Source organism: Schistocerca nitens, chromosome 5 (assembly GCF_023898315.1).
Source record: "Schistocerca nitens isolate TAMUIC-IGC-003100 chromosome 5, iqSchNite1.1, whole genome shotgun sequence".
Taxonomy (NCBI): Eukaryota; Metazoa; Arthropoda; class Insecta; order Orthoptera; family Acrididae; genus Schistocerca; species Schistocerca nitens.
The window spans coordinates 436357040-436384835 of NC_064618.1; the positions used below are offsets into that span (position 1 = coordinate 436357040).

Sequence of the window (27796 nt, forward strand, 5' to 3'; positions counted from 1 at the left end):
ACTTGGGCATGACAACCAAAAAGCTGCCTGTCCACATGAATGGCCACTGGCAATCTGTGGACAAGAAACAGCTTGACCAACCCATTGCTGAACACGGCACCCAATACAACATTCTTCATTTCAGTGACTGCTTCATAGCATGTGCCATCTGAATCATTCCACCAACACCAGCCTTTCTGAGTTGTGCAGGTGGGAACTCACCCTACAATATATCATATGTTCCTATAACCCTCATGGCTCCAACCTCCATTAGTCATTGTTCTTACCCATGTAGCCCCCTTCCCAGTTCCCATTCTAGCACTACACAGCCCTCAGCTCCACCAACACACTCTCAATCTTCCTACTCCTCTCCTTCTCCACTGCTGTACCCCTGGTCCACTCAACCTCCTAACTGCGCCTTACTGCCCCACCCTCTCTCCACCTCATCCCTGTACACTCACAAAAGCTGCACTTTACCATCCCCCAACTCTACCCTGCTAACCCTCTCCCTCCCTGCCCACCACCCAGTTGCCTCTCCCATCATGTGTGCTGCTTGCAGTCTGGTTTCAGCTGCCAGAGACTGTGGTCATGTGTGGTGAATTACGTTTGCATGAGTGTGTACATGTGCATGCTTGTGTGTGTATGGTATCTAGTTTTGATGAAGGCCTTGTTGGCCGAAATGTCACTTTCCGACAATCCTTTTGTTGTGCCTATCTGTGACTCAGCATCTCTGCTATATGGTGAGTAGCAACTGTCCTTTTCATATTGTTACATTGCATCCTGGATTTTCCAGTGTAAAATTATTGTTTGCTTTACATGGTCATCAGTTTAAGATATCTATGTCACAATTTACTGTCTTCACCCAAAGTTTATGAGACAAGTCTGTACTCAATAACATAGTGTGTGCACACTCAATAATAGGCCTGTTTTTTCTCGGTTAATTCGGCCATTTTGCTGCATTGTGTGGGGACTTGTTTTTCCTTGTATTATTATACTTTGCTTGAATTAATCTTCAAATTGCTTATTTGTTAATTCAGTCCCATTGTCACTTTTTGGAACTCTGATTTTGTGTCCAGTTTGCCTTTTAATCAACCTCTGAATTTCCATAAACCCATTAAAAGTATCATGTTTACTTTAAAGAAAATACACAAATCTGAAGTGCAGTCATCCTTAAATGTGCCGCCGCAAGAGACTGTTTTCTCATTTATCCATTCAAATCTGGATGAATACATTCATAAGAACATTTTATCTTGATTCCAAATTTGAATGCAATGATTTTCTCTTCATCTTGGCATACTGACATGGTTCACAATGAAGATCTTCATCTTTCTTCATTTTCAAACCAGAAACTAAATTCATATCATTCATGATCTTGAGACCTTTGAAATAGATTGTCCAAACTTATCATGCCAGAGGATTGTCGAATCAAGGAAACTGGAGTTGCCTGTTATACATCTGGACATATAAACAACATTTGAACACTCATATTGTGTGTCTTAATTCCTGCTGCATCTGGGCCTGACTTGCAAATATCTGTTCTCATATTGTCAAAAATGACTTTCATTTCTCTTTTTTTACTGCTCCCATTGAAAATAAATTTTCTTTTGCTTTAGAGTGTATAATGTGTTTGCCAAAGTGCAAGGTTGGCATTTTCCCTCAACTAATGACAATACTTTGATGGACCTAATGCCGTTTGCTTTATCAGTTGACTTATCTCCAATTTGAACATAAAAGTCATCAGATTCAGTTGGCTTAAATATATTAAACCGATCTTTGTGTGACATTAAATGTGTCAATGCGGCGCTTTCAGCTAACTAAATATTTGTGCAACCTGGAGCAGAAACAATGCTTGTTCTGCACTCGAAGCATGGTGCTCAGAATTATCAGTTTTCATTTTGCATTCTGCTAAAAATTTTCTGCACTCAGATTTAAAATGTCACCTTTTGTGGCAGTAATAACATTCATCTCCTTTTCAATTGACAGATGATTTGTTATTGTTTGAATTGAGCACACTTGTTGCATCCACATTAATTGTTGCAAAGACTTTTGACATTTCAGGTATTCGGGAAGTTTTGTCCCTCTTTTAGTAATCTTACATTCAAATTATTGAATGTTCGTTGATCTGCAGCATAAGAGGCCCATATAGTCGAACACGTTCCAAATTTTGCCTGCAGACTTCCCAAAATTTTAGCCATTTTGCCAACTTCTGTAAAAGGCTCACCAGTATCAGCTAATACTGGTACCAATGATTTGACTGATGTGTTGTGCAATTGTGTGTGTTGGCGATGTTCTACAATCAGAAGATTTTGGCTTCAAAATCCTTTTATTAACTGCAGATTGCTATTCGTGAATTGTCTGTAGTCTGGCCGACATTTCAATTGCATTTGCACACATTATATTTCACTGTAACTGATCAGATTCTGCTCCACTATATAGAAAGATTTTGCATTTAAGTCATCCTAAGCTATTTGACTCTCGCCTGTTTCATTCAGCCTTGGTTTCATCTCCACCCTATCAAGAAATTTGCTAGGGTAAAAAAATTATTTGCGGCTGAAAATTCTTACCGTCAAATTTCCGAGTGCTGTAACTTTTATGTTTGTCCATCTTCGTGTAAGTTTGAATGTGAATCTGACATATAGTATTAGTCCAGGACAATAGTGAAGGTTTTCCACAAAAGAGAAGTGACGTACGATGGTTCCACAATTTTAACATCAAAACTCGAGCATCACGGTTCACTCAAATTAAACTCCAATTAAACGCAGTGAGTTTACAAAACAAGTTAAACAGACAGTCAAATTCCAAACGTCTGCTTTTACCCATGATGTCCTGTGTGACGTCATGAGTTCATATTGCGAAGGATGTAAGCGGCTTGTTTTTGAATGTTTTATGTGGTGGTTTTAGTAACTAGTGTACTCTGTGATGTTCGTGAACTGTGCTGTTTATACCAAATATTTCATGATGTACAGAGGTGTACTTGGGGTGGAATTGAGAACACAGCTTAAATTATTTATAGGAAAAAGTAGTAGCAATTTTTAGTTTTTTCTTCTCACAAATATTCCACTGTTCTACAAGTATAAGATTAGGCATAAACTTAAGAGTGTGTTGTTGCAAGTGATATGATTTTGTTTCTTGCAATTATTTGGCTGTTTTGCGATGAGGCAAGTTTTCTGCGGGTGAGGTTAGACAGGAACCTAAGGGTGCAGCTCAAATGTTTGTAAGTGAAACTAGTAGTGATGTTATTTATAATTTTGATTTTTACAAATATTTGGCTGTTTCATGCTCCCCAAAAGTGACATCGTGGGGACACTGAATATCTCACTCTTGTTTGTGGTGGATGTTTATTTTTGTGATCTGGTTTGTAGTAATGGTTCAGTTGAATGGAATGAAATCTTTGGTATTTATTGGTTATTTATTTGTTTTCGGATTTTGACCTGTTATTTTCATCTGGGGAATGATTCCTATAAACTCCCCCCGCCCTTTCCAGTTTTTTTCTGGAGAAATTATTGAGAGTTATTTTTTGATTAAGTTGTTTTGTGGGGGTGTGTCTGGTATCCTAGCGTTTGTTAACCTATATAGGTCAAACGAAATAGTTTATTCCAGTCATACCGTTTTTTAATTTTTTTGTTCGATCAATTCTGGAGAAATTTGTGTCATTTTTCGATTACCTTGTTGCTTTGTGGCAGGGTGTCTGGTACACTGTCTTCGTTTGAGTTTTATAGGTCAACCGAATTATTCAATTCCAATTTTGTGTTTCTGTATCACTTTGTTCGGTTTATTCTAAAGGATTTCACATGCATAATTTTTCAGTTTTTTTGGTCACTTTGGAATGATGTTAGCTTCATTAACCTTTTTTTTCCTCTTTCCTTTGTCCCCCACACAAAAGTCCCTCATTCCCACTATTGTTTCGTTAATTTAATTTCACTAGCTGATTGAAATATTTTGTGTCTATTTTATGCCCCCCACCACCGTCCGACCATAGTCTGATGTACTTGGCTGATCTGCTGTTTTCCCTAGTGCCTTCAGAAAAGTTTAGCTTGAAACCAGATTTCTGAATTAAGTCACGAAACTTTGTGGAATTATGGCTTTCAATTAAGACATTTAAGTTGAAGGCATTAGCGCTGATGTTTTTTGATGCATTTGTATGTTGTATGTCTACTGTGAACTGCTAAATAAAATTTAGATGGTTCATTTGCACTGGGGGTGGGGGGTTAGTTAATTCGTTGCTGCAAAACAGTGAAAGTCAGTGGCTGATGGTCTGGGTATACAGTGAAGGCATGCCCATCCACCATGAATCCAAAGCATTGAACTGCTTCATAGGCTGTGAACAGTTCTGTGTAAAATGGTGGCAAAAAGTGCTGCTTCTTTATGATCTTCTTGGAGAAGAATCCCAAAGACTGCCAGTGTCCATTTACGTTCGGTTGTACCGTGACACTGAGAGCACAGGAGAGGCATCTGAGAAAACTGCTAGTGGGGCATCAAGGATAGAATGCCCAAGGAGGATAGGTTGCTTGTGGCACGACTAGCATGCATCAAATGCTGCCAGCATTCCGTCAGTCCGAGAGACTGGTGTAGAACAACACAATTTGGGGCCAGTGAGGATGACACTTAGCGGCATCTGGGCTTCAGCAGTTCGGGAAAAAAAACAAAAAGTGTTGAAAAGTTTATCATCCCCAGGTAGTGACACACTTCATGCACCATTTTTGCGGCTGGATAAGTTGTAATTGTGGTGATATGCTTGGCTGACGGATACAAAGAGAAGCAGAAACATGAAATCCAAAGAATGTCACTTCATTATCACCAGTGACACATATAGCTGTATTTTGACACATATAGCTGTATTTATGAGGATTCTGTAATCATCAAACCTTTAGAAAACTACACGTAGGTGTCTTTCAAGTTCTTCTGAGGATGATGTCCTCCAATACCTGCAAAACTGCATTGATAAATTACTGAAAAGTTTGTGTTGCATTCTGCAAGCTGTGTAAACATGTATGGGAATTCAAACAATCTAAAGGGCTTAATTATTGCTTTTTTATGGATTTCTTTTGCTGCAACAGGTATTTGGTTGTAGGCTTTCACTAGGTCCGTTGTCGAGAAAACGGTGCACCACTCCAGTTGGTAAGCAAAATATCCGATGTGACACACATGGTATTGGTCAGCAATTTTCTGGGCATTGAGTCCTCTGTAGTCGCTACAGCAGTGCTTGCCATCAGGTTTCTTCGGTACCAGGTGAATGGGAAGCTCCCAGTTGCTTTCTGATAGTCATGCTGTGCCTGCATGGATCATTGCATCAAATTCTGCTTTTGCGATGTGCAGTTTATAGGGAGCCAGCCATGTGCGCCTTGAAAAAACAGGAGGGCCAGGCGTGGTCCTGGTTGATGAGCTGTTGCATGGTGAGGCACTGACAGCACTCCAGCAGGTCACTTAACTGAGGGAATTTATTTAGCAGACGTGTCACCTGCGGCGGCACAGTAAGTGTAATGGCAAGTCACTGCACTGTGTGGTCTGGGTGCAATGTTCAGTGACTTTACACGGTCCAAAATGGAAGTGTTCCTACCCAGGATGAGGTCATGGGAGGACAGGAAATCCAGCCCAGTTGCAGCATGGGCCATGTTTGCGACTATAAAATGCCACATGATTGACATTTGTAAACCAATGTTAAAATTTAAAGTCATGAGTCCATATGTATCTGTGAGCAAACCATCTACAGCTGCTAAGTTGTAATTTGCATGACGTTTCGGAGGCAGGCTGGTTTGTGATTACATTACTAACCCTGCTGGCGGAGTGGCTGTTGGGACTAGTGTCACCAGATGGGTATATTTAATGGAATATTGTTAAGCTGGTGGTGACAAAATTTGCTTTTGATGTGTGTGAACCAAAGTGATGGACAATCTGCCCAGAGGGCTGATACTTAGAATGCCACACAATCACTTGTGTTGCTGGGACAGTCCCAAGTGTTGGTGGCAGATAATAGGACTCATCAACTTTGTGGTTGCAGGCTGAGCTATGCCCGGGACGCAGGTAGAACTGGTGCTGCCCTCCAGCAGTGGGAGGCGGGGGGGGGGGGGGGGGGGTCGTGGTTCTAGGTTGCCCAGATATGCGCTTTCCTGGCTGCGTGACTGTGGCTACTCTTTGAGTTGTGCCTTGGTGGTCCCTGAGCTTCCATCCGCATCCATAGCTGCTCCTCGTGTCACATTTGCAGCATGGCTCTCTTGTCCATGTGCTTCTACTGCTCATCACATAGTAGCTGCTGTTATTGCTGTTGTATCAGTTGTTGCTGGTGCCATAATTGTTGCTGCAGTAGTTCCATTAGTGCTTGTTGCTGTTGCAACTGTTTCAGGATACATCAGTGTCACCACTTTTTAAGGTGCTTGATACACAGTACACTTCACTTTAAGATAATGGTGTTTTATTAGTGAGCACAACAACAAGTTACACAGCTGATATGACTCATAGTCCGACACATTATTGCTACAGAACACATGACCGGTAACAGCATACACATCAACATTCGTGCCATGGCATGTTGAGGCTTATTTTCAACTGGAGAGCATGATCTTCTCAATGCTGATTGTTCATGACATTGCCAATGGATAGATGTGGAGTGATGTGCTAGCATTGGACCAACTGTCAGAAAAACATCTCCTCTGAAGTCCAAGACAGGTGAAGTCATTACTGATGAAGGCAAACAAATGGAACGCTGGGTTGAACACTACCTTGAGTTGTATGCTCCGAGAATGAAGTTAGCAAGAATGCATGTGACACCATGAAACAAATGCCAGTTATGGAAGAACTAGATGCAATGCCTACTATGGAAGAATTTAGTAGAGAAATAGATTCTCTCGCTAACGGAAAGGCCCCAGGTGAAGAGGGGATCCCTGCAGAGGTTATTAAGTATAACAAATCTGTTCTTCTCAAACATTTATATTCACTTATCACAACCAGCTGGGAAGAAGGTTATGTCCCGATGAGTATGCAGAATTCGAGGATAGTTACTCTATATAAACAGAAAGGGAACAGAAGTGACTGTAACAATTACCGAGGCATTTCATTACTAAGTGTAGCCGGGAAAGCTTATGCCAGAGTCATCCTAATGTGATTACAAATCTTAGCTTCCAGAATCTACCCGGAATCTCAGTATGGCTTCAGGCCCGGCCGATCAACCGTAGATATGATCTTCTCCTTAAGACAGCTACAAGAGAAATGTCGTGAGCAGCAGAGGCCACTTTATATTGCTTTCATTGACCTTGTTAAAGCATTTGATTTAGTGAGCAGATATGGGCTTTTCAAACTGTTGCAGAAGATTGGATGCCCACCTAAACTGCTACAGATACTTGTCTCTTTCCATGAGAAAACACAAGCAACAATCTGCTTCAACGGTAAAACATCAGAAGCATTCCCTTTTAATAGCGGTGTGAAACAGGGGTGTGTGTTAGCTCCTACATTATTTGGGATTTTCTTTTCCCTTCTGCTCAGATTTGCCTTTGAAGACTGCGAGGAGGGAGTGTATCTGCATACGAGGGCTTATGGAAATCTTTTCAACATTGCTCGCCTTAAGGCCACGACCAAAGTAAATACAGTTGTTATCCATGAGTTGTTATATGCGGACAATGCAGCTCTAGTAGCGAACACAGAAGTTGAGCTGCAATGTATAATCAACACATTATGAAATGCCTGGGAAAAATTTGGTCTACTCATCAGCCTTCAAAAGACTAAGATCATGGCGCAGATCACTACCAACCTTCCATCCATCAGCATTGATGGCAATCCTCTCCAGGTAGTTGATGACTACCTACTTGGGATCCACAATATGTAGCAACTTGTCCATGGACACTGAAATTACTAACAGAATCGCAAAGGCATCATCTTTCATGGCTAGATTGAAAAACAGAGTATGGGACAACAGACTGCTTACCACAAAAACTAAATTAAAAGTCTACAACGCTTGTGTTATAAGCACCCTTCTCTATAGCTGTGAGACGTGGACAACTCTTTCTAGGCATGAATCTCGACTCAACAGTTTCCATCTCTGCTGTATCCGGAAGATCCTTCAGATCTCTTGGAGAGATAGAGTACCCAACACCAAAGTATTCATCGTGCAAGCACAACCAGCATCTTTGCACTCCTGAGTCATCGACGTCTAAGATGGTTGGGACATGTCAGGCGCATGGATCCTGAACGGATACCGAAACAACTGCTGTATGGAGAACTTCAGGAGGGTGTGAGACCAGTGAGACGACCGCATCTTCGTTTCAAGGATGTCTGCAAGAGAGACCTGACCAAGACCAGAATCAGTCCAAGTCGCTGGGAAAGCATTGCAGATGACTGCGTCAAGTGGCGAGTAACTGTGCGCAGTGGCGTCAAGCTCTCAGAGGACGAATGCACACAGGAATAAATCAGGAAGAGGACAAAGCGAAGAGACAGAGCGGCTTCTGTTCGAAGTCCCTCAAATTTCACATGTCCAAACTGCAGCAGGGACTGCCACTCTCGAGTGGGACTTTTTAGCCACAGCAGACGCTGCAGACTCTGAACCAAGCATGTTACACCATCATCCCTCAAGGATGGATGGATGCCATTATATAGATGTGCTAGGTGAGGTTGCTACATAGTCAGAAGGATCTTCCTTATGTCAGCTGTGGATGTGTGATTAATTTTTATTTGACTTCAGTATTGCATCTTCGTGTGCTGTTAGGCTTTCTCTTCTGAATTATTTGCACCAATTTTCTTACCTATTTTTAAAAAGTAATTTTTTAAAAAGTATGTGCTACACATGAACAGTCTTTTACTATGCTTCCATTCATTCTCTGTAACAGGAATAATGTTATTTTAAGGCTTCTTTCCTTCTCTCTCTCTTAACAATACTCCATATCGATTTAATTTTTTTGTCAGATCTGTCAATTTCAGACATTTCCCTTAATATGCTACAGTACACTTATGGTACATGTTCCAGTACAGTGTTACTAATATGAAAGTACTCTGGATCATTACCTGTTCTGGCTGTTTTGTGCATGTCCTTCTTTAATTGAGAAGACACCCTGATATCTGTATTAGTCCATGGTTTCTTTATTGACTTCCTTTCATTACATTCAGTTATCTTTTTGGGGAAAATATTTTCATATGTTGGTACATATTCATTAAAAATTATATTGGATTTAGAGCTGACATTAGGCTCATTGTAAATTCCACCCTAACCAGTATTTTAAGCCTCTTCAGCAGTTTTGTCATTACCAGCCTCATTGTTCTGTTATAGTGTTTGTAAACTGTATATGGAACTAAGTTACATAATGTGACAAGCAGTGCCTCATGATCCAACAATCTATTTATCACAGTAAAAGTGTGCAACTCCCTTAACTTTTGATTGTTGTACGAATACATTATCTGCAACATACTACTATCCTGAGCAACTCTAATAGGAATAGTTATGACTGATACTAAATTATAAGTGGCTAACAACAACCCTAGATGACTTTTTCTGTCAGTCTCCTTAAAGAAATTTACATTAGAAACTCCACAAATAAATAATCCCATCTTTTTGTCTGACAGACAGACTAGCCGTACTTTAAATGGAACTCGAGTCCTCTACATAGCTAGTCAGACATGTTGACTATTCCTCTGCTAGACAGACCAATTTACAGAATATGCAATATAAATATGACATACACACAGCAAAAATACAAAATAAATTTACATTTGGTGGCTTGTCACTCTTTCACACAAATGTACACCGTCTTTTGCCTCATATGCACATATTTAAATCACAATCTTTGCATTAAAGCATCCATGAAAGTTTGTACCACATTATTCACTCGGAAAATATTCTAACAGTTTCGGTGAAAAGAGAAGTGGTGCAAAACTGTATTGTGAACTTCACACTACTCTTACTACAGTTGATTTACTTGAAACATTTAGCCGATCTTCTTCTCTGAATCTGCGGCTGCATCAATCTCCACAACTTCTTCTCCGAAGAACTAATGCTGGTTAGAGGAACTAACAAATACTCTCTCTCTCTCTCTCTCTCTCTCTCTCTCTCTCTCTCTCTCTCAATAGAAATAACTTGGTAACCTCATACATTCAGTTAAGTTCAGGTATATTTTCATCTCCACAAGTTTCACATAAACGTACAAGTTCTTGCAAGTTAACTAGACAATACCCGTTAGATACTATTAAATATAATTACATTGTGATGGGTTTCATAACCACCTGAAATTAAAAAACAGGTCTTGCTTCTCGCACGTCTAACACCAAGATTAAGAAAAGTCTCTAGAGAAAACATGTTTCAATTGTTCATAACAATTACAATCATTACACCATCAAAGAATAAGACGTGCTTGCTCCTTGTACGTCACATACAGCTTCTATGGCGCAAGCGGCAAACACTTGTCGGTGTCGCTCGTCTGATGCAGCTCCTGTCCTCCCAGGACCAACATCTATCCCGCACACACAGACATGTGTTGCACAGTAAATAGGCTCTCTCTCACACTTATCTCTTTAAAATATTGCATGTTCGAGATGGCAGAAGGTCGAGTGGTTCCAGAATTTATGTGTAAATCCCACCCCTCTCTCTCTCTGTCTCCATCTGTGTGTGTGTGTGCGTGTGTGTGTGTGAGAGAGAGAGAGAGAGAGAGAGAGAGAGAGAGAGAGCGCACTCACGTGGATGGGGGGGGGGGGGCGAAGGATGTGGTCTGCATATTCTTGGGAGTTGTGTTTAGTGCATAATGATGTGTAGTAGTGCGCTGAGAGAGGGAGATAAAACGAAGGATGAGGAAGACTACAAATAGGAGAGAGTGAGTGTAGAAAGAGTGAAGCGAGGTCATGGATCGAGTGGATTGAGGCCGGAAGGATTTTGGGATCGAAGGATGTTTTGTAAGGACAATATCCATCTACATAATTCAGATAATCCGATAACCAGATGTTACAATTTGTCAGGCAAACATTGGATTTTAATGTGGTGTCTTCAGCAGTGTGTTCTGCAGCAGTTGGTGGTCATATCCTTATAAAAGTATGTGCAAAAGTTACGAAGTTACAGCAGAGCTTATGTATGATATGATTGTTTTCAAAGGTGTCTCTGCCTCTGAAATTATATGTATGAGACACACATGCCATAGCATCTTGCAAGAGATGTTAATGCAGTAAGATATACAAGATCATATATGAATAAAATTGCTATAGTTATATCTGTAGGGCGGACAAGAAGAACAGTCCTACGAAGTTTATGAGCTGCTCCCAGGTGCGCATACGTCCATGAGACCTTGCATTGTGATGGACAAGGAGAAGTTAGTTTGCGTCTTTGTGGTGTCGAACACGCTGAAGTCCTTTCTTCAGTTTCCTGAAGGTAACATGATTCACTTGAGAGTTGATCATGAGGGAGGACAACAAACAGAATAACTCCTTCAGAGTCCCAGAATACTGTCACCTTGGATTCACCAGGGATGTGGTTTTGATCTTTTTCTTTGGAGCAGAGGTGGTGTGTTGCCACACTGTGGATTGCTATTTTGTTTCCAATTTGAAGTGCTGAACCCATGTTTCAGCATATATGACGATGTTTGTCAAAAAATGGTCACTATCAACCTCGTAACATGCAAGCAATTCCAGCAGATGGTCCTTTATTCTCTTCATGGTCTTCTGTTAGGTGGCGAGGAATACAGCAGGCACATGTCCTTGACTACCCCAACTGGTGGATGGGTGTGTCAGCACATACAGTTGAGCATAGGTGTCTGATTGTGTCTGGAACCGCAGGACCGCTACGGTCGCAGGTTCGAATCCTGCCTCGGGCATGGATGTTTGTGATGTCCTTAGGTTAGTTAGGTTTAACTAGTTCTAAGTTCTAGGGGACTAATGACCTCAGAAGTTGAGTCCCATAGTGCTCAGAGCCATTTGAACCATTTGTCTGATTGTGATCAGTCGATCTCCTTGAATGAGTGTGTCCACATGGTGCAACATTGCAGGAATCACAGCTATGTGCAGTCAGTCGGCACATGGGACATCATACGGCCTTACATGACCTTGCTGCAATGATGACAGACGCCTTGCCCAAAGACTCACAAGTTTTTATTCTCTGCCAGGTCTCCGTAGTTCATATCAGTATCTACAGTGTTCTGGTTTGTGCCGAATGAAACTCAAATTACAACACACTGCATGGAACGCACCTCGATTACAGATGCCATTTTGAAGAGTGCAGATAGCACTGCCATTTATCGGAACTTCATAAAACTGCAGGGACTGAAGTGGGAATATTCCAAGGTGTCCAACAACAAATTCTGTATTTTTTCGACTGAAATTGGCTGAGAGAGAGGGGGGGGGGGGGGAATTGCATTACGTATTTAATGCTGCTTGCATATAATATTAAACATAAATTGTATACTCAATTATGTGCTGTTTCATTTTCTTCCTTGCAATCATTTTTAACAGGAAAGTTTTATTTATGGTAGTGGGCTTATGATTAGGATACTACTGTGGAATCTGAATCATCCCAAACTTTGCAATCCTGCCCGTTTGTAGATTAAAACAATGCTAAATGCTGTCATTGAAGCTACAATCCTCACAGATCCAGCAGCTGGAGAGGTCTCTCGTACTCCTTACACTCATGCTGGCAACCGATTTACCCATTTATTTAGCGACTTCGAATTCCAATCAAGGTTTCATTGACTGTAACAATAAACAACACTGAATGTCAGCAAGAGTGAGAAATAGGAAATGGACAGAGGGGTTTAGGGGGATGGCGTGTCGGTAGATGAACATAGATGAAGGGGGGAGGAGATGGACAGTGTGAGGAGGGAAAATCAGGTGGAGACATGTAGGGTGAGGAGGTGATCTACAGAGCGATGGGGGGGGGGGGGGAGAAAATAAATCAAGAGAGGGGTGAGGAGAAGTTAGACATAGAGATGGAGGGAATGAGATTAGGATGTATATCCAATTCCCATATACGTTTTGACTAAAGTTCCCAATGCCCCTTCAAAACTCTTTGGTATTCCTGCATACATTCCCCTTTCTGGGGCTCATGTCCAAGAAAAATGTGTCCTGCACATTTGCCTGCTACTGCCTATTCCAGTTATATCACTGATAAGGCACAACTCACTAAAGGGATTGTTGTTGTTGTTGTCTTCAGTCCTGAGACTGGTTTGATGCAGCTCTCCATGCTACTCTATCCTGTGCAAGCTTATTCATCTCCCAGTACCTACTGCAACCTACATCCTTCTGAATCTGCTTAGTGTATTCATCTCTTGGTCTCCCTCTACGATTTTTACCCTCCACGCTGCCCTCCAATGCTAAATTTGTGATCCCTTGATGCCTCAAAACATGTCCTACCAACCGATCCCTTCTTCTAGTCAAGTTGTGCCACAAACTTCTCTTCTCCCCAATCCTATTCACTACCTCCTCATTAGTTACGTGATCTACCCACCTTATCTTCAGCATTCTTCTGTAGCATCACATTTCGAAAGCTTCTATTCTCTTCTTGTCCAAACTATTTATCGTCCATGTTTCACTTCCATACATGGCTACACTCCATACAAATACTTGCAGAAACGACTTCCTGACACTTAAATCTATACTCGACATTAACAAATTTCTCTTTAGAAACGATTTCCTTGCCATTGCCAGTCTATATTTTATATCCTCTCTACTTCGACCATCATCAGTTATTTTACTCCCTAAATAGCAAAACTCCTTTACTACTTTAAGTGTCTCATTTCCTAATCTAATTCCCTCAGCATCACCTGATTTAATTTGACTGCATTCCATTATCCTCGTTTTGCTTTTGTTGATGTTCATCTTATATCCTCCTTTCAAGACACTGTCCATTCCATTCAACTGCTCTTCCAAGTCCTTTGCTGTCTCTGACAGAATTACAATGTCATCGGCGAACCTCAAAGTTTTTACTTCTTCTCCATGAATTTTAATTCCTACTACAAATTTTTCTTTTGTTTCCTTTACTGCTTACTCAATATACAGATTGAATAACATCGGGGAGAGGCTACAACACTGTCTCACTCCCTTCCCAACCACTGCTTCCCTTTCATGTCCCTCAACTCTTATAACTGCCATCTGGTTTCTGTACAAATTGTAAATAGCCTTTCGCTCCCTGTATTTTACCCCTGCCACCTTCAGAATTTGAAAGAGAGTATTCCAGTTAACATTGTCAAAAGCTTTCTCTAAGTCTACAAATGCTATAAACGTAGGTTTGCCTTTTCTTAATCTAGCTTCTAAGATAAGTCGTAAGGTTAGTATTGCCTGACGTGTTCCAACATTTCTACGAAATCCAAACTGATCTTCCCCGGGGTCCGCTTCTACCAGTTTTTCCATTCGTCTGTAAAGAATTCGCGTTAGTATTTTGCAGCTGTGACTTATTAAACTGATAGTTCGATAATTTTCACATCTGTCAACACCTCCTTTCTTTGGGATTGGAATTATTATATTCTTCTTGAAGTCTGTGGGTATTTCACCTGTCTCATACATCTTGCTCACCAGATGGTAGAGTTTTGTCATGACTGGCTCTCCCAAGGCCATCAGTAGTTCTAATGGAATGTTGTCTACTCCTGGGGCCTTGTTTCGACTCAGGTCTTTCAGTGCTCTGTGAAACTCTTCACGCAGTATCTTATCTCCCATTTCGTCTTCATCTACAGCCTCTTCCATTTCCATAATATTGTCCTCAAGTACATCGCCCTTGTATAAACCCTCTGTATACTCCTTCCACCTTTCTGCCTTCCCTTCTTTGCTTAGAACTGGGTTGCCATCTGAGCTCTTGATATTCATACAAGTGGTTCTCTTCTCTCCAAAGGTCTCTTTAATTTTCCTGTAGGCAGTATCTATCTTACCCCTAGTGAGACAAGCCTCTACATCCTTACATTTGTCCTCTAGCCATCCCTGCTTAGCCATTTTGCACTTCCTGTCGATCTCATTTTTGAGACGTTTGTATTCCTTTTTGCCTGCTTCATTTACTGCATTTTTATATTTTCTCCTTTCATCAATTAAATTCAATATTTCTTCTGTTACCCAAGGATTTCTATTAGCCCTCGTCTTTTTACCTACTTGATCCTCTGCTGCCTTCACTACTTCATCCCTCAGAGCTACCCATTCTTCTTTTACTGTATTTCTTTCCCCCATTCCTGTCAATTGTTCCCTTATGCTCTCCCTGAAACTCTGTACAACCTCTGGTTCTTTCAGTTTATCCAGGTCCCATCTCCTTAGATTCCCACCTTTTTGCAGTTTCTTCAGTTTCAATCTGCAGTTCATAACCAATATATTGTGGTCAGAGTCCACATCTGCCCCTGGAAATGTCTTACAATTTAAAACCTGGTTCCTAAATCTCTGTCTTGCCATTATATAATCTATCTGATACCTTTTAGTATCTCCAGGATTCTTCCAGGGATACAACCTTCTTTTATGATTCTTGAACCAAGTGTTAGCTATGATTAAGTCATGCTCTGTGCAAAATTCTACAAGGTGGCTTCCTCTTTCATTTCTTAGCCCCAATCCATATTCACCTACTATGTTTCCTTCTCTCCCTTTTCCTACTGACGAATTCCAGTCACCCATGACTATTAAATTTTCGTCTCCCTTCACTACCTGAATAATTTCTTTTATCTCGTCATACATTTCATCTATTTCTTCATCATCTGCAGAGCTAGTTGGCATATAAACTTGTACTACTGTAGTAGGCATGGGCTTTGTGTCTATCTTGGCCATAATAATGCGTTCACTATGCTGTTTGTAGTAGCTAACCCGCACTCCTATTTTTTTATTCATTATTAAACCTACTCCTGCATTACCCATATTTGATTTTGTATTTATAACCCTGTATTCACCTGACCAAAAGTCTTGTTCCTCCTGCCACCGAACTTCACTAATTCCCACTATATCTAACTTTAACCTATCCATTTCCCTTTTTAAATTTTCTAACTTACCTGCCCGATTAAGGGATCTGACATTCCACGCTCCGATCCGTAGAACGCCAGTTTTCTTTCTCCTGATAGTGACGTCCTCTTGAGTAGTCCCCGCCCGGAGATCCGAATGGGGGACTATTTTACCTCTGGAATATTTTACCCAAGAGGATGCCATCATCATTTAATCATACAGTAAAGCGGCATGTCCTCGGGAAAAATTACGGCTGTAGTTTCCCCTTGCTTTCAGCCGTTTGCAGTACCAGCACAGCAAGGCCGTTTTGGTTAATGTTACAAGGCCAGATCAGTCAATCATCCAGACTGTTGCCCCTGCAACTACTGAAAAGGCTGCTGCCCCTCTTCAGGAACCACATGTTTGTCTGGCCTCTCAACAGATACCCCTCTGTTGTGGTTGCACCTACGGTACGGCCATCTGTATCGCTGAGGCACGCAAGCCTCCACACCAACGGCAAGGTCCATGGTTCATGGGATTGTACCTGAAGTAAATTATTTAGCACCATAGGCAGCAAGACCCTATGGGCTAGGTTCAAGCACCCTAACAGGAGGCGATTTTTTTGCTTATGCGTTAGGCTTCCCTTGTGTATACCTTGTTTTTTAAGTTGAATTTTTCGTGTAGGTGCCATCCCATCATGGCAAGATCCATAGCTTCGCACTGCTTCACATGTAACCATCTAGTTGTGGCTTAACTTGGAACTGTTACATCGTCTGGAAACGCTGACATTTTGAAAGGTGCTCCTATATAATCTTTAATATGAGTTTTATCCATCACTTTGAAAATTGTCAAATCGAATGAAAAGAGAGGTACACAGGAAGTAACTTATGCTAGTTTCTGTGGAGATTGTAACATCATGCATTAAAATATTCTGGTATGCTTTGTAACATGAATTTGAGTTAATTTTGGTACATTTTGGTGTACTTCTGGAAAAAATTATGACTGTATGTATTCTGTTATTTAGTCCCTTCCACCATGTATCACCATTTTGGATCATTGCTGATGCATCCTGTCCTCTTCTCATCTGCTGTGGCTCAAGCTGTGCTGATCTGGTCTTTCAATTATTACTGTTTTAGCTTGTCCTCTGTTTCTTCTATTATTGTTCCTCTTCTCATTTTGTCATTGCTATCAGTTTCCTCATGTATACTGTTTCCCTTCTCGTTCCTATATCTTGTTGAGGTGTCTTCATTCCCTTACATGTTAGCAGCAATTGATAAATGGTCCTGTTGGTGTATACATTCCTTATTATTTGTTACTGGCCTAAAGATAAAGTGTGTGCATGCAAACCACATAGGTTTGGAATCAAATCCCAGTCGTGCTTCGAACTTTTCATTCTTTGTCTCTCAGCATTTTGAGGAGTTCCCGGAAACAAGTAGTATGAATTCCACATTAAATTGTATGTCCCCTTTCCCCAGTTGGATAACTGGGCAGGTTAGGGACACACAAGTCACCCGTAGGGCATCCAGGTGAGAGACTTGCACCAGACCCATTGAGCCACACAAAATTATCATCATTTTTCTTCTTTTTGATTTGGCCATCGTGACCTTGTTAATTGGTATCAGCTTAATTTCTTCTGGTCTTTCTTCCTCGTGCAGTATTCTTTCACTCTCATACTTTGCAACCTTCTCTGCAGTTCTGTCCATGATGAGTTTGATGTAGGACTAGTTCTGTCCTCGAAACTGTGATTTAAAAATCACCCTGTTGTGCATCTCTGGTTCCTGTATTCCCATTTCTTCTAGATCCCTTTGTAGCTCTTGGATCCATTATACTTCGGTTCTATTGTTCACCGGAAACTGTATTATTTGCTGTGTCAGTGTCTCTTGGTCCATTCTAAGGATGTGTCCGTAGAACATGCTCTTTCTTTTCCGGATAATGTCTGAGACTCTCTCTATCTTGGTATACAGTTCTTGGTTCACTCATCTTCTAAATTGACCATCTTCTGTTCTTTGAGGACCCAATATTCTTCTGAGAATCTTTCATTCCACCAGTTCTAGACTCTTTAAGTACCCTTATTCTTACTAGATTAAGAGTTTCTGTTGTGTATAAGGCTTCAGGGCAGATCACTGTTTGGTAATGTCTCAATTTTGCATCGATAGAAGTATTATTCTTATTTTAATGTTGTTGGTTAGTTTGTATGCTAAATTTATTTTGTTTATTCATGCTCCCATTGCTTCCTTTTCAGTTTCCATCCATTCTCCCAGGTATTAAATCTCTCCACCTGCGTATTTTCCCTCCTCTTGTTGTCATCCATCTAGGAGCTCCCTTGGTTTTGTCATTCTACAAATGCTAGACAATCTACAGGTATTCCTATTATTATTGTTATTATTATTATTATTATTATTATTATCATCATTATCATAATAATTGTTTTTTCATACACTATACATAACCAACTGATATTTAGTGTCTGCCACCTGCAGCAGAAAGAAGCTAAAATACAGTCTGCCTGAAAATTTGAAGAGATATTATGGTACATAATGAGAAAACTGACTATAGGCCTGTATTATGGTGTCAAAGAATTTTGACTACCTTATTGAACAAGTTAGGCCCGCACTCAAAAGTTTTATAAAAAAGGTACTCTTAATCATGCATGTGTTAAGAAAATACCAAATGCAGTCAGGGTGTTTTATTCTGAGATAAATTGTATGGTATCCAATGACTGCTGTGATTCTTGACAAGGAAGCTCTTGTATATGTATGTATACTATTCCATTTTCCAAGAATACACTACGCCAGGAGGTCTAACAAGCTTCCTCTTCAATTATCCAACTACAAATCACATTTTTTTCATTAATGTGTGTGATATGGTGTGTCGTGGGTAACTTTGACCTTCAAGATTTTTTGATTTTTTCATCCAAAGTTCTTGAGCCGAGAAAAACAAGTCTAAAAGTAGAATAATACAAGATATGATAGCTTTGAAAAGAAATTGCCCAGAAAAACATTGTTTTCAACTCTCTTTCTGAAAATGAATGGAATACATTGCGGGTCGAAACAGTGGTCATCCTATCATTTCTGTTAGTCCTATGTTACTGGAAGCGGCAACAATAGTTTGAACTGAATTGTGAAAGTGATCCAGAATGCAGTGACTGTGTAAACATTTTGGTTAAGTCTACAATTTGTAAATTAGATAATACTCAGGCTCTTCATTAAATAATAACTTAATTATGTTTTTTTTATGTTTCAGTTGTTCCGAAAAGACTTGATCAGTGCAATGAAGCTGCCTGACTCGGAACCATTATCTCCTGATGAATACTGGGTAATAACAGATCAGTGGAAGCAAGAATGGGAGAGAGGTGTACAAGTACCTGTGAATCCAGACTCCCTACCTGAACCTACAGTCTCCATCAACCGCTGTGCTCCTGTTGTTAAATCACATCATGACTTTAAACTGTGAGTTTCCATTGGAATAAAAATTACAACTTTAAATTTTGAGCATTAATTGTTTTTTCATATGACTCCTTCAATGAGCATCTTTAGTTTTGTGATTGTTGAATCCTATTGTCCCTAAAATGCAGCTTTATAGGAGCAGCGCTTAGAGTATTTTTATAGTTGCAAAAAAATTATTAACAGTAAAACATCACTTTTATGGTGAGGTAATTTATGTAATTCTACTTTGATGTCCTTCATATTCTTTCTTTGTGCTTTTCTCCATGTTAACAAGTGGGAAAAACACTGCTACTGGTCCTGTTAAACTCTGAAAATTAATTTAAATAATTTCTGTAGAATCTTAAGGCATAATTCAAATAGCTTAATAAATTGAAAGTTTCACCTTTTCCCTTTTTCAGTGTTCTTGTTAACAGTGCCCCAGTGGAGTTGTCATTGGTATTTATGATTTCATGCTGTTCTACATTTATCCTCTGCAAACCACAATGAGCTGCATGGCAAAGGGTACCTCCCATTGTACTAGTTATTAGAGTTTCTTTGTGTTCCATTCACATGTGAAGCACAGGAAGAATGATTCTGTGAATGCTTCTGTGCATGCAATAATTATTCTAATCTTATCCTCGCGACCCTATGTGAGCGATATGTAGGGGGTTGTAGTATATACCCAGAGTAATAATTTAAAGCCAGTTATTGAAACTTTGTTAGTAGACTTTCCCAGGATAGTTTTACGTCTGTCTTCAAGAGTCTTCCACTTCAGTTCCTTCAGTATCTCTGTGACAGTCTCCCGCAGGGTAAACAAACCTGTGACCATTCATGCTGTCCCTCTCTGTATACGTTCAACATCCCCTGTTAGCCCTATCTACGAAGGATCCCACACTCTTAAGTAGTATTCTAGAATTTCTCATATGAGTGATTTGTAAGCAATCTCCTTTGTAGATTGATTGCACTTCCCCAGTATTCTACCAATAAACCAAAGTTTACCAACTGATTTACCCACAACTGAACCTATGTGATTATTCCATTTTATATCAGTACAGAGTGTTACACACAGATGTTTGTATGAGTTCACTGATCCCAACAATGACTCATTGATATTATGATCATAGAATACTATGTTTTTTTCATTTTGTGAAGTGCAATATTTTACATTTTTGAACATTTAGAGCAAGTTGCCAATCTGTGCATCATGTTGAAATCTTATCAAGGTCTGACTGAATATATATGCATTTTCTTTCGGATAGTACGTCATTATATATAACTGCATCATCTGCAAAAAGCCTGATTTTACTATTAATCTTGTTTACGAGGTCATTGAGGCTAGAACTGCGGCTGTGTTTTTGTTCTTCGTTTGTCACTATTTTGCATTATTGCCTAGAGCACTGAATTTTGTGACGTTTTATTAACTAAGATAATTAGCGATTATACATAATTTTACGTTATATGGGGAAACCTTAAAAGAGAAATGCGAAGATTCACCTAGAACTGCAGACACGTCAGTTCTGATCCCTCTGCTGCATCCGCTATAACAATCGAATTTTTTGTGTAGTTTCACGCTTATTGTTAGATTAAGTTTGAACAATAATCACAAAACTTCCTTTTACTTCATTGCCTGATGACATTGCAGTTTTCCAGAAAAGGAGGAGAGGTAGAGCAGTTTGAAACATTTCTGACCGTGTACGCAACTATTGCGCAGCCAGTGCTTTTTTTCATGAAACATGGTTTTAGTAGTGCATTCTAACAGTGTAAATAGTGCATGCAGCATACAAATTTATTTTGGCCAAACATCTGCGAACAGAAAAGGACATTATAAATGCGCTAAATGAGATCTGGGATTGTGAATCTGAGGGCGAGCCACTGGTGTCTTCATCTGAGGAAGATGTAGTTCCAGATTTTTTATGAGATGATGATGTTACTCCTCAGGATGTTCTGCTGGTTATTGATGAGGAAAGTATGCATGTTTATGTGTTTGTTTTTATAATAATTACTGTTTATGTATGTGCTGCATAGACCCAGGTTCCATTTGCAATACTTATGTATATACATTGTTGCTTTCTTGAGTTTTTACAAGCCTTACATTACATTTATGAAGGTGTGTTTTTAGTTCTAATATTCCATAATCTATTGAAAACAACTACATGTTGTAATACTAATTACTAGTATTACAGGGACAGCTGCCAAGAAGGTTACGTTAGCTCGTGGCAGTGGGTGTTGTGAGCAACGAAATGATGAAGGTTGTGGACTGTTTCAGTTCCCTTCAGGTGGAGATATTGTATCACCAGATGGATCAGCCTGGAAAGTGGGAGTTGTATTTGTCAGTTCAGCTGGCAGATATGGGCAACAGAACGTTTCCAAAGACCATGCAGGACATCTCCACATGCAAATTGAAATGTGAAAGAGATCTGCTACAGTGCTTGTCATCTTATGATAATAGACAAAATTTTGAAACACATTGTAAAATGTACTGAAACCAAAGCACGTCAAGTATTGGATTTAGATATTGAGACTATAAACGTTGAAGAACTGGAAGCTTGTGTAGCTATATTATACGTTCATGGTGCTATAGGAGCAAAGAGCTTAGAACTACACACATTGTGGTCAATGAAGCGGGGAAATAATTTTGTGAAGTGAACAATGGCTTGTGAGATTCAGAGAGATAATGTGTTATCCCAGATGTGATGTCAGATCCACATGATCAGAACAACTGAAAGAAGACACCTTTGCTTTAGTATCAGATATCTGTTACGAGTTCATTGCGAACACACAGTATAGCTACTTAGAAAGCTGTATATAACAATCGATGAACAGCTTTTTCCTTCAAAGTGCTGTTGCAGAGTCACAGAGTTCATGACCTCAGGACCTGACAAATACAGGCAAAAGTATTGGAAGGCATTAGATAAAAACTCCAAATATATTGTGAATGCTGTCCACTATCTAGCAAAGGATGACACTAGACCGAGTGATGAGCATCTTGGCGAGTTTGTTGTGAAAAAATTGATGCAACCTTGTCTCAATAAAGGAAGAAATGTCACATGTGACAATTTGTTCACCTCCTTGGCTCTCTGAAATCTTGAAAGCAAATGCTACATGTGTAATGGGCACCATAAATCGATCTCGTAGGGAAATTCTGGTGTGTATTAAGAAGGCAAAAGAAGTGCTATACGACACAGTATTGTTGAAGAAGTGTGATACCAAACTGACAGTTCACCAGTGAAAGAGCAACAAAAATGTTATGATTCTCAGCACTATGCATCCTTATGTTAAAATTAAAGATGGTTTGAAAAAGAAGCCAGATTCAGTTACATTATATAACTGCTCTAAATGTGGAGTGGTATGGTCAACCAAATGGCTCGCAAATCATTTGTCAAAGCACCATAGAGACGTTGGCCTCCTCACACATTTTACAACTTGTTGGATATGGTATGGATGAATGCCTAGGTATTGTACAATGCTCTAAGGGAGAAAAAGTTGAAACGCAGAGACATCATACTTCAGCTGTAGGAGGAGCTTGCTGTGAAGTAAGCAGCTACCTGAAAGACTAGTACCTCCATCACATCCGAAGACATTCCTGAGAGACAAGGAAAGTGAACAGGTTGCCTTGTAAAGACTATTAGTGAAGGAAACAAACCATTTGTGGATTGCCATATGTGGAAGAAAAAACTGTGTGCAATGAAATTAATGTACATCAAATGACTATTATTTGTCTAATTCTTCACGCTCTCCCGGCAATCTAATGACCCCTTGGGTTGTCAGGTATTCTGCCAGATATCAGCGTCGTACTTGCACATACGATGCTGATATCCAGCAGAACACCCGACAACCCAAGATGTCACTATTATTTGCGCTCGTTATGTGGTGGTAACCGGTGAAGGCCCCCAGTAAATGTGTGTAAGTTTTTTAAAATAATAAATGACAAATTGTGAAAAGCTACTTTATTTTTGTTGATTTAATAATAAAGTTTCCAGCACTTCAAAGCATAGATTCATCACTAGTAACAATAACCCACTGATGCAGGATAATAAAAGGGGAAGATATGCGTGTCATTAGTGACCCAGCTGCGGTTCTAGGTACATCCAGTTGTCAGCAATTCTAGTGTTAATATACAACATGAATGTTATAACGTCAAGTTTAACAAATATATTTCAGAACAACACAACACAAATAAGTCACAGAGTAAGTTGACAAGCAAGACATGTGTACACGTTAGCATTCGAATGAGCACCGAGTCCCAGTCTAGCGGCCGCTGCTCGGCTGGCCGCTTAGGTGGCGCAGCTGCTGCATGGCTGGCAGACAGCGCCGCACGTAGAGGACACGCGTAATTGCGCGGCGGCACTTTGAATGATCGGCGAGTCACAACACTTTCCCCCCCCTTTGAAATTGTTGCACTGGTCTTGATGGAGATGTCCTCGAGATGGCTAACGTCCATAGGCCATGTTTGACTCGCCGTAAAGTCTCGAGGAGGAGGCTTCCCGTACGGACGGAAGTGTCCCCGATGATAATGGGTCGAGATGACAGGAGACGTAGGGGTCGAATCTGCTGGGGCCCCCTGTACCAATCTGCCCGTTGTGGCAAGTCCAGTTGATATGACAGGAGACATGGGCGATGTGTCAGCGTCCGTTGGAGGAGGAGGCGAGTAGATTTGCTCTGACAGAGGATGGTCATCCGGTTCCTGCATGGGCACGTCTCCTGGTGGCGTCCGTTCTTGTGCTGGCATCGCGATGATGGTGAGAGGGCTGTGTTGTGAGTATTGAGAGATGCCAAGATCCCGAGCGTCAGGGAGGGCCAAAAGTGGTGTAGCGGCATTCGGAACAGGCGTTGCTGGCACACGAGGCCGAAGCTGGTCCGAATGATGCACTGCAACACCCGTGTCCGTCTGGATTTCATACAGGCGTCTGCCACGGTGTCTTAAGATGCGGCCCGGGCTCCATTTTGGCCGCCTGCCATAACCCCGTACCCAGACAAGGTCGTCGGTGGTGAACCGGCCAAGGGAAGGCACCCGCTTCCGTGAGGTGGGAGGCCGCAGAAGATGAAGTAGCGTGCGGGGCTGTCGGCCATGTAAGAGCTCAGCCGGGCTGTGGTCGCCCATGGGGGTGAAACGGTAAGGCACCAGAAACTGGAGAAGCGCATCATCAGCAGCAGAAGAAGTCAGAAGTTTCCGCATCTGAGCCTTAAATGTGCGGACCAGTCGTTCAGCCTCACCGTTGGATTGTGGATGGAACGGCGGGGGCGTGACATGCATAACGCCGTGACGAGCTCAAAAATCCGCAAATTCGGAAGAGGCGAATTGCGGACCATTATCAGTAACAAGACTAGAGGGGAGGCCTTCCAAAGAAAAAATGCGGGCGAGAGCACTGGTGGTTGCTGCGGTGGTAGGCGACGTGCAACGGACAATGAAAGGAAAGTTAGAGTAGGCGTCAATTACGAGGAGCCAATAAGTACCTAAAAAGGGTCCCGCAAAGTCAGCATGAATGCGCTCCCAGGGCTTCTCAGGCGAAGGCCACGGTGACAAAGATGACTTCGAGGCAGCGGCCTGTAACGCACAAGGGCGCAGGCCGCGACCATGTGTGCTATTTCAGAGTCGATGCCAGGCCAGTACACACGACGGCGCGTCAGAGATTTTGTGCGAGACACACGCCAGTGCCCTTGGTGAAGGAGGTGCAATACCGAAGTACGCAAAGACGCAGGTACCACGACACGCGGCGAAGCATTGTCAGTGGAGAGGAGGATAACACCATCCCTAGCCGTGAGGCGGTAGCGCAAAGCGTAGTAGTTCCGCAATGGATCAGAAGTCTTAGCGGACGGGCGATCTGGCCAACCCTTCTGAATACAGCGTAAAACCCGGGAGAGGGTAGGGTCAGAACTCGTAGCAGCTGCCAGCCTGTCCCCAGTGATGGGGAACCCGTCCACAACCCGCTGCTCGGCAACATCCAGGTGGAAACACAAAAGTTCGTTCCTATCGAATGCCTGATCAGCACCCATGGGAAGGCGAGACAGAGCATCAGCATTTGCATGTTGAGCCGTTGGCCGGAAATGAATCTCATAATTGAAACGAGACAAGTAAAGAGCCCAACGCTGGAGGCGGTGTGCAGCCTTGTCGGGAAGTGACGTTGATGGATGAAACAAGGAAACAAGTGGTTTGTGATCCGTAACAAGATGAAGTTTGGATCCATAGAGAAAAACACCAAACTTATGAAGAGCAAAAAAATGCCCAAAGCTTCTTTTTCAATTTGAGAATACTTTTGTTGGGCATCCATGATCGTTTTGGAGGCATAAGCAATGGGTTGTTCCGAACCGTCAGAAAAACGGTGCGCAAGGACTGCACCGACCCCGTATTGAGAGGCGTCTGTGGCAAGAACAAGATGTTGGCCAGGTCAATAAGTAGCCAGGCACGGGGCCTGTTTCAGCATAGTCTTCAATTTCTGGAAATCCGCATCGCATGACGCGGACCAGTAGAAAAGGCACGTTTTTTATGCAACAGGCGATGCAACGGCTGAGCCACCGAAGCCGCAGACAATAAAAACTTGTGATAGTATGCTATTTTCCTCAAGAAGGCCTGCAGTTCCTTAACAGATGTAGGGCGAGGAAGGGCATCGATCGCAGCGACAGTTTGCTGAAGCAGACGAATACCATCCCGAGAGAGTTGAAACCCCAAGTACGTGATAGGTACCTGAAAAAATTGTGATTTCTGAAGATTACATTTAAGACCGGCAGTCTGTAAGACATGAAAAAGTGTGCGGAGATTTTGAAGATGTTCTTTAGTGCTGGAGCCAGTGACAACAATGTCGTCCATGTAATTGATACGCCCAGGGACAGGGAGCAATAATTGTTCCAAGAATCGCTGAAAGAGAGCAGGGGCGCTAGCAACCCTGAATGGCAAGCGTTGGTATTGATAGAGGCCGAAAGGCGTGTTAAGGACCAGAAACTGCCGGGAAGCAGCGTCGAGAGGGAGCTGATGATAAGCTTCCGACAGGTCAGTTTTAGAAAAATACTGGCCTCCAGCAAGTTTAGTGAACAGTTCTTCAGGACGGGGCATAGGGTAAGTGTCGGTGAGGCATTGAGCATTTATAGTGGCTTTGAAATCGCCACAGAGACGAATATCGCCATTTGGCTTAGCAACAACGACGACAGGAGAGGACCACTCACTGGAAGTGACAGGAAGCAAGACCCCTGAAGTAGTGAGACGATCCAACTCCCGTTTTACCCGATCACGAAGGGCCACAGGAATGGGCCGAGCCCGAAAAAACTTAGGCCGAGCAGTGGGTTTGAGCGTGATATGAGCTTCAAAGTCGTTTGCACGGCCTAACCCAGGAGAAAAAAAGGGACGAAAATGTCGTCGACAAGGAATGCAGTTGAGCATAAGGAATAGCATCAGAGACAATATTGACAGAGTCACCTATGAGAACCCAAAAACGCCAAAGGCATCGAAACCAAAAAGATTTTCTGCGTGGCTCTGGTCGACCACAAATATGGGAACAGTGCGAACGACAGATTTGTAAGATACTTCAGCATTAAACTGTCCCAAGAGAGAAATCTGTTTATTGTACGTCCGTAATTGCCGAGTGACAGGTGACAGGAGTGGAGAACCCAACTGAAGATACGTCTGAGAATTAATTATAGTGGCAGCAGAACCTGTATCCACTTGCATGCGAACATCTTGACCAAGGATTTGGACAGTGAGGAATAACTTTCCTGAAAGGGAAGAAGTGCAATTGACAGACAACACAGAATCAGAATCAGCGTCATGTTCATGAACATCATGTATGCGGTCGGATTTGCAAACGGAAGACACATGACCTTTCTTTTTGCAATTGTGACACACAGCCCAACATTGGGGACAATCCTCGCGTGAATGTTTCGTAAAACACCGCGGACATGAAGGAAGTTGCCGGGGGTTTTGCTGCAGTTTCTTAGCGGGTTGTTTACGGCTAGGCCGAGGCTGCGTGTGGGAACGCACTGCGGCCACGTCGGCCGGCTAGAGTCGGATTCGCCAACTGAAGGGCACATTGCCGAACTTCTTTGTCGGGTGCCGACCGGATAATAGCATCCCGTACCATGGAATTGGCATAGGATTCTTTGTGAACATCAGTCACAAATTGACACTTTCGACTGAGGCCGTGAAGTTCAGCAGCCCAAGCGCGATAGGATTGATGTGGCTGTTTTTGACAACGATAAAAGGCAACACGAGAGGCTACCGTATGCGTTTGCTTTTGAAAATAGACAGACAGAAGTGAGCACATTTCAGCAAAGGACAAAGATGCAGAATCCTTCAAAGGAACCAATTGCGACAACAACCGATACATTTGAGGTGAAATCCAGGAAAGGAACAGAGACTTACATGATTGTTCGTCCGTGACATGAAATGCCAAGAAGTGCTGTCGAAGACGTTTTTCATAATCAGACCAGTCTTCCGCTGTCTCGTCGTAAGGAGGAAAAGGAGATACAGCCAACGACGAGAAATGCCCCGCATTTGACGCCGCGACGAAATCGCGAATCGCCGTTGTTAGAAGCATTTGCTGTTTAAGGAGATTTTGCAATAGTTGCTCGAC

General features: G+C 41.7%; 1 protein-coding gene across 1 annotated transcript in view; it reads left to right on the plus strand.

Annotated features, from left to right (window-relative positions):
* Nucleotides 1-27796, plus strand: part of LOC126260508 (PHD finger protein rhinoceros) — a 244715-nt gene that overhangs the window by 22303 nt on the left and 194616 nt on the right. The window contains exon 5 of the mRNA XM_049957839.1: nt 19054-19259. Within this exon, the coding sequence (XP_049813796.1) occupies nt 19054-19259 (206 nt within the window). The remainder of the gene's footprint in view (nt 1-19053; nt 19260-27796) is intronic.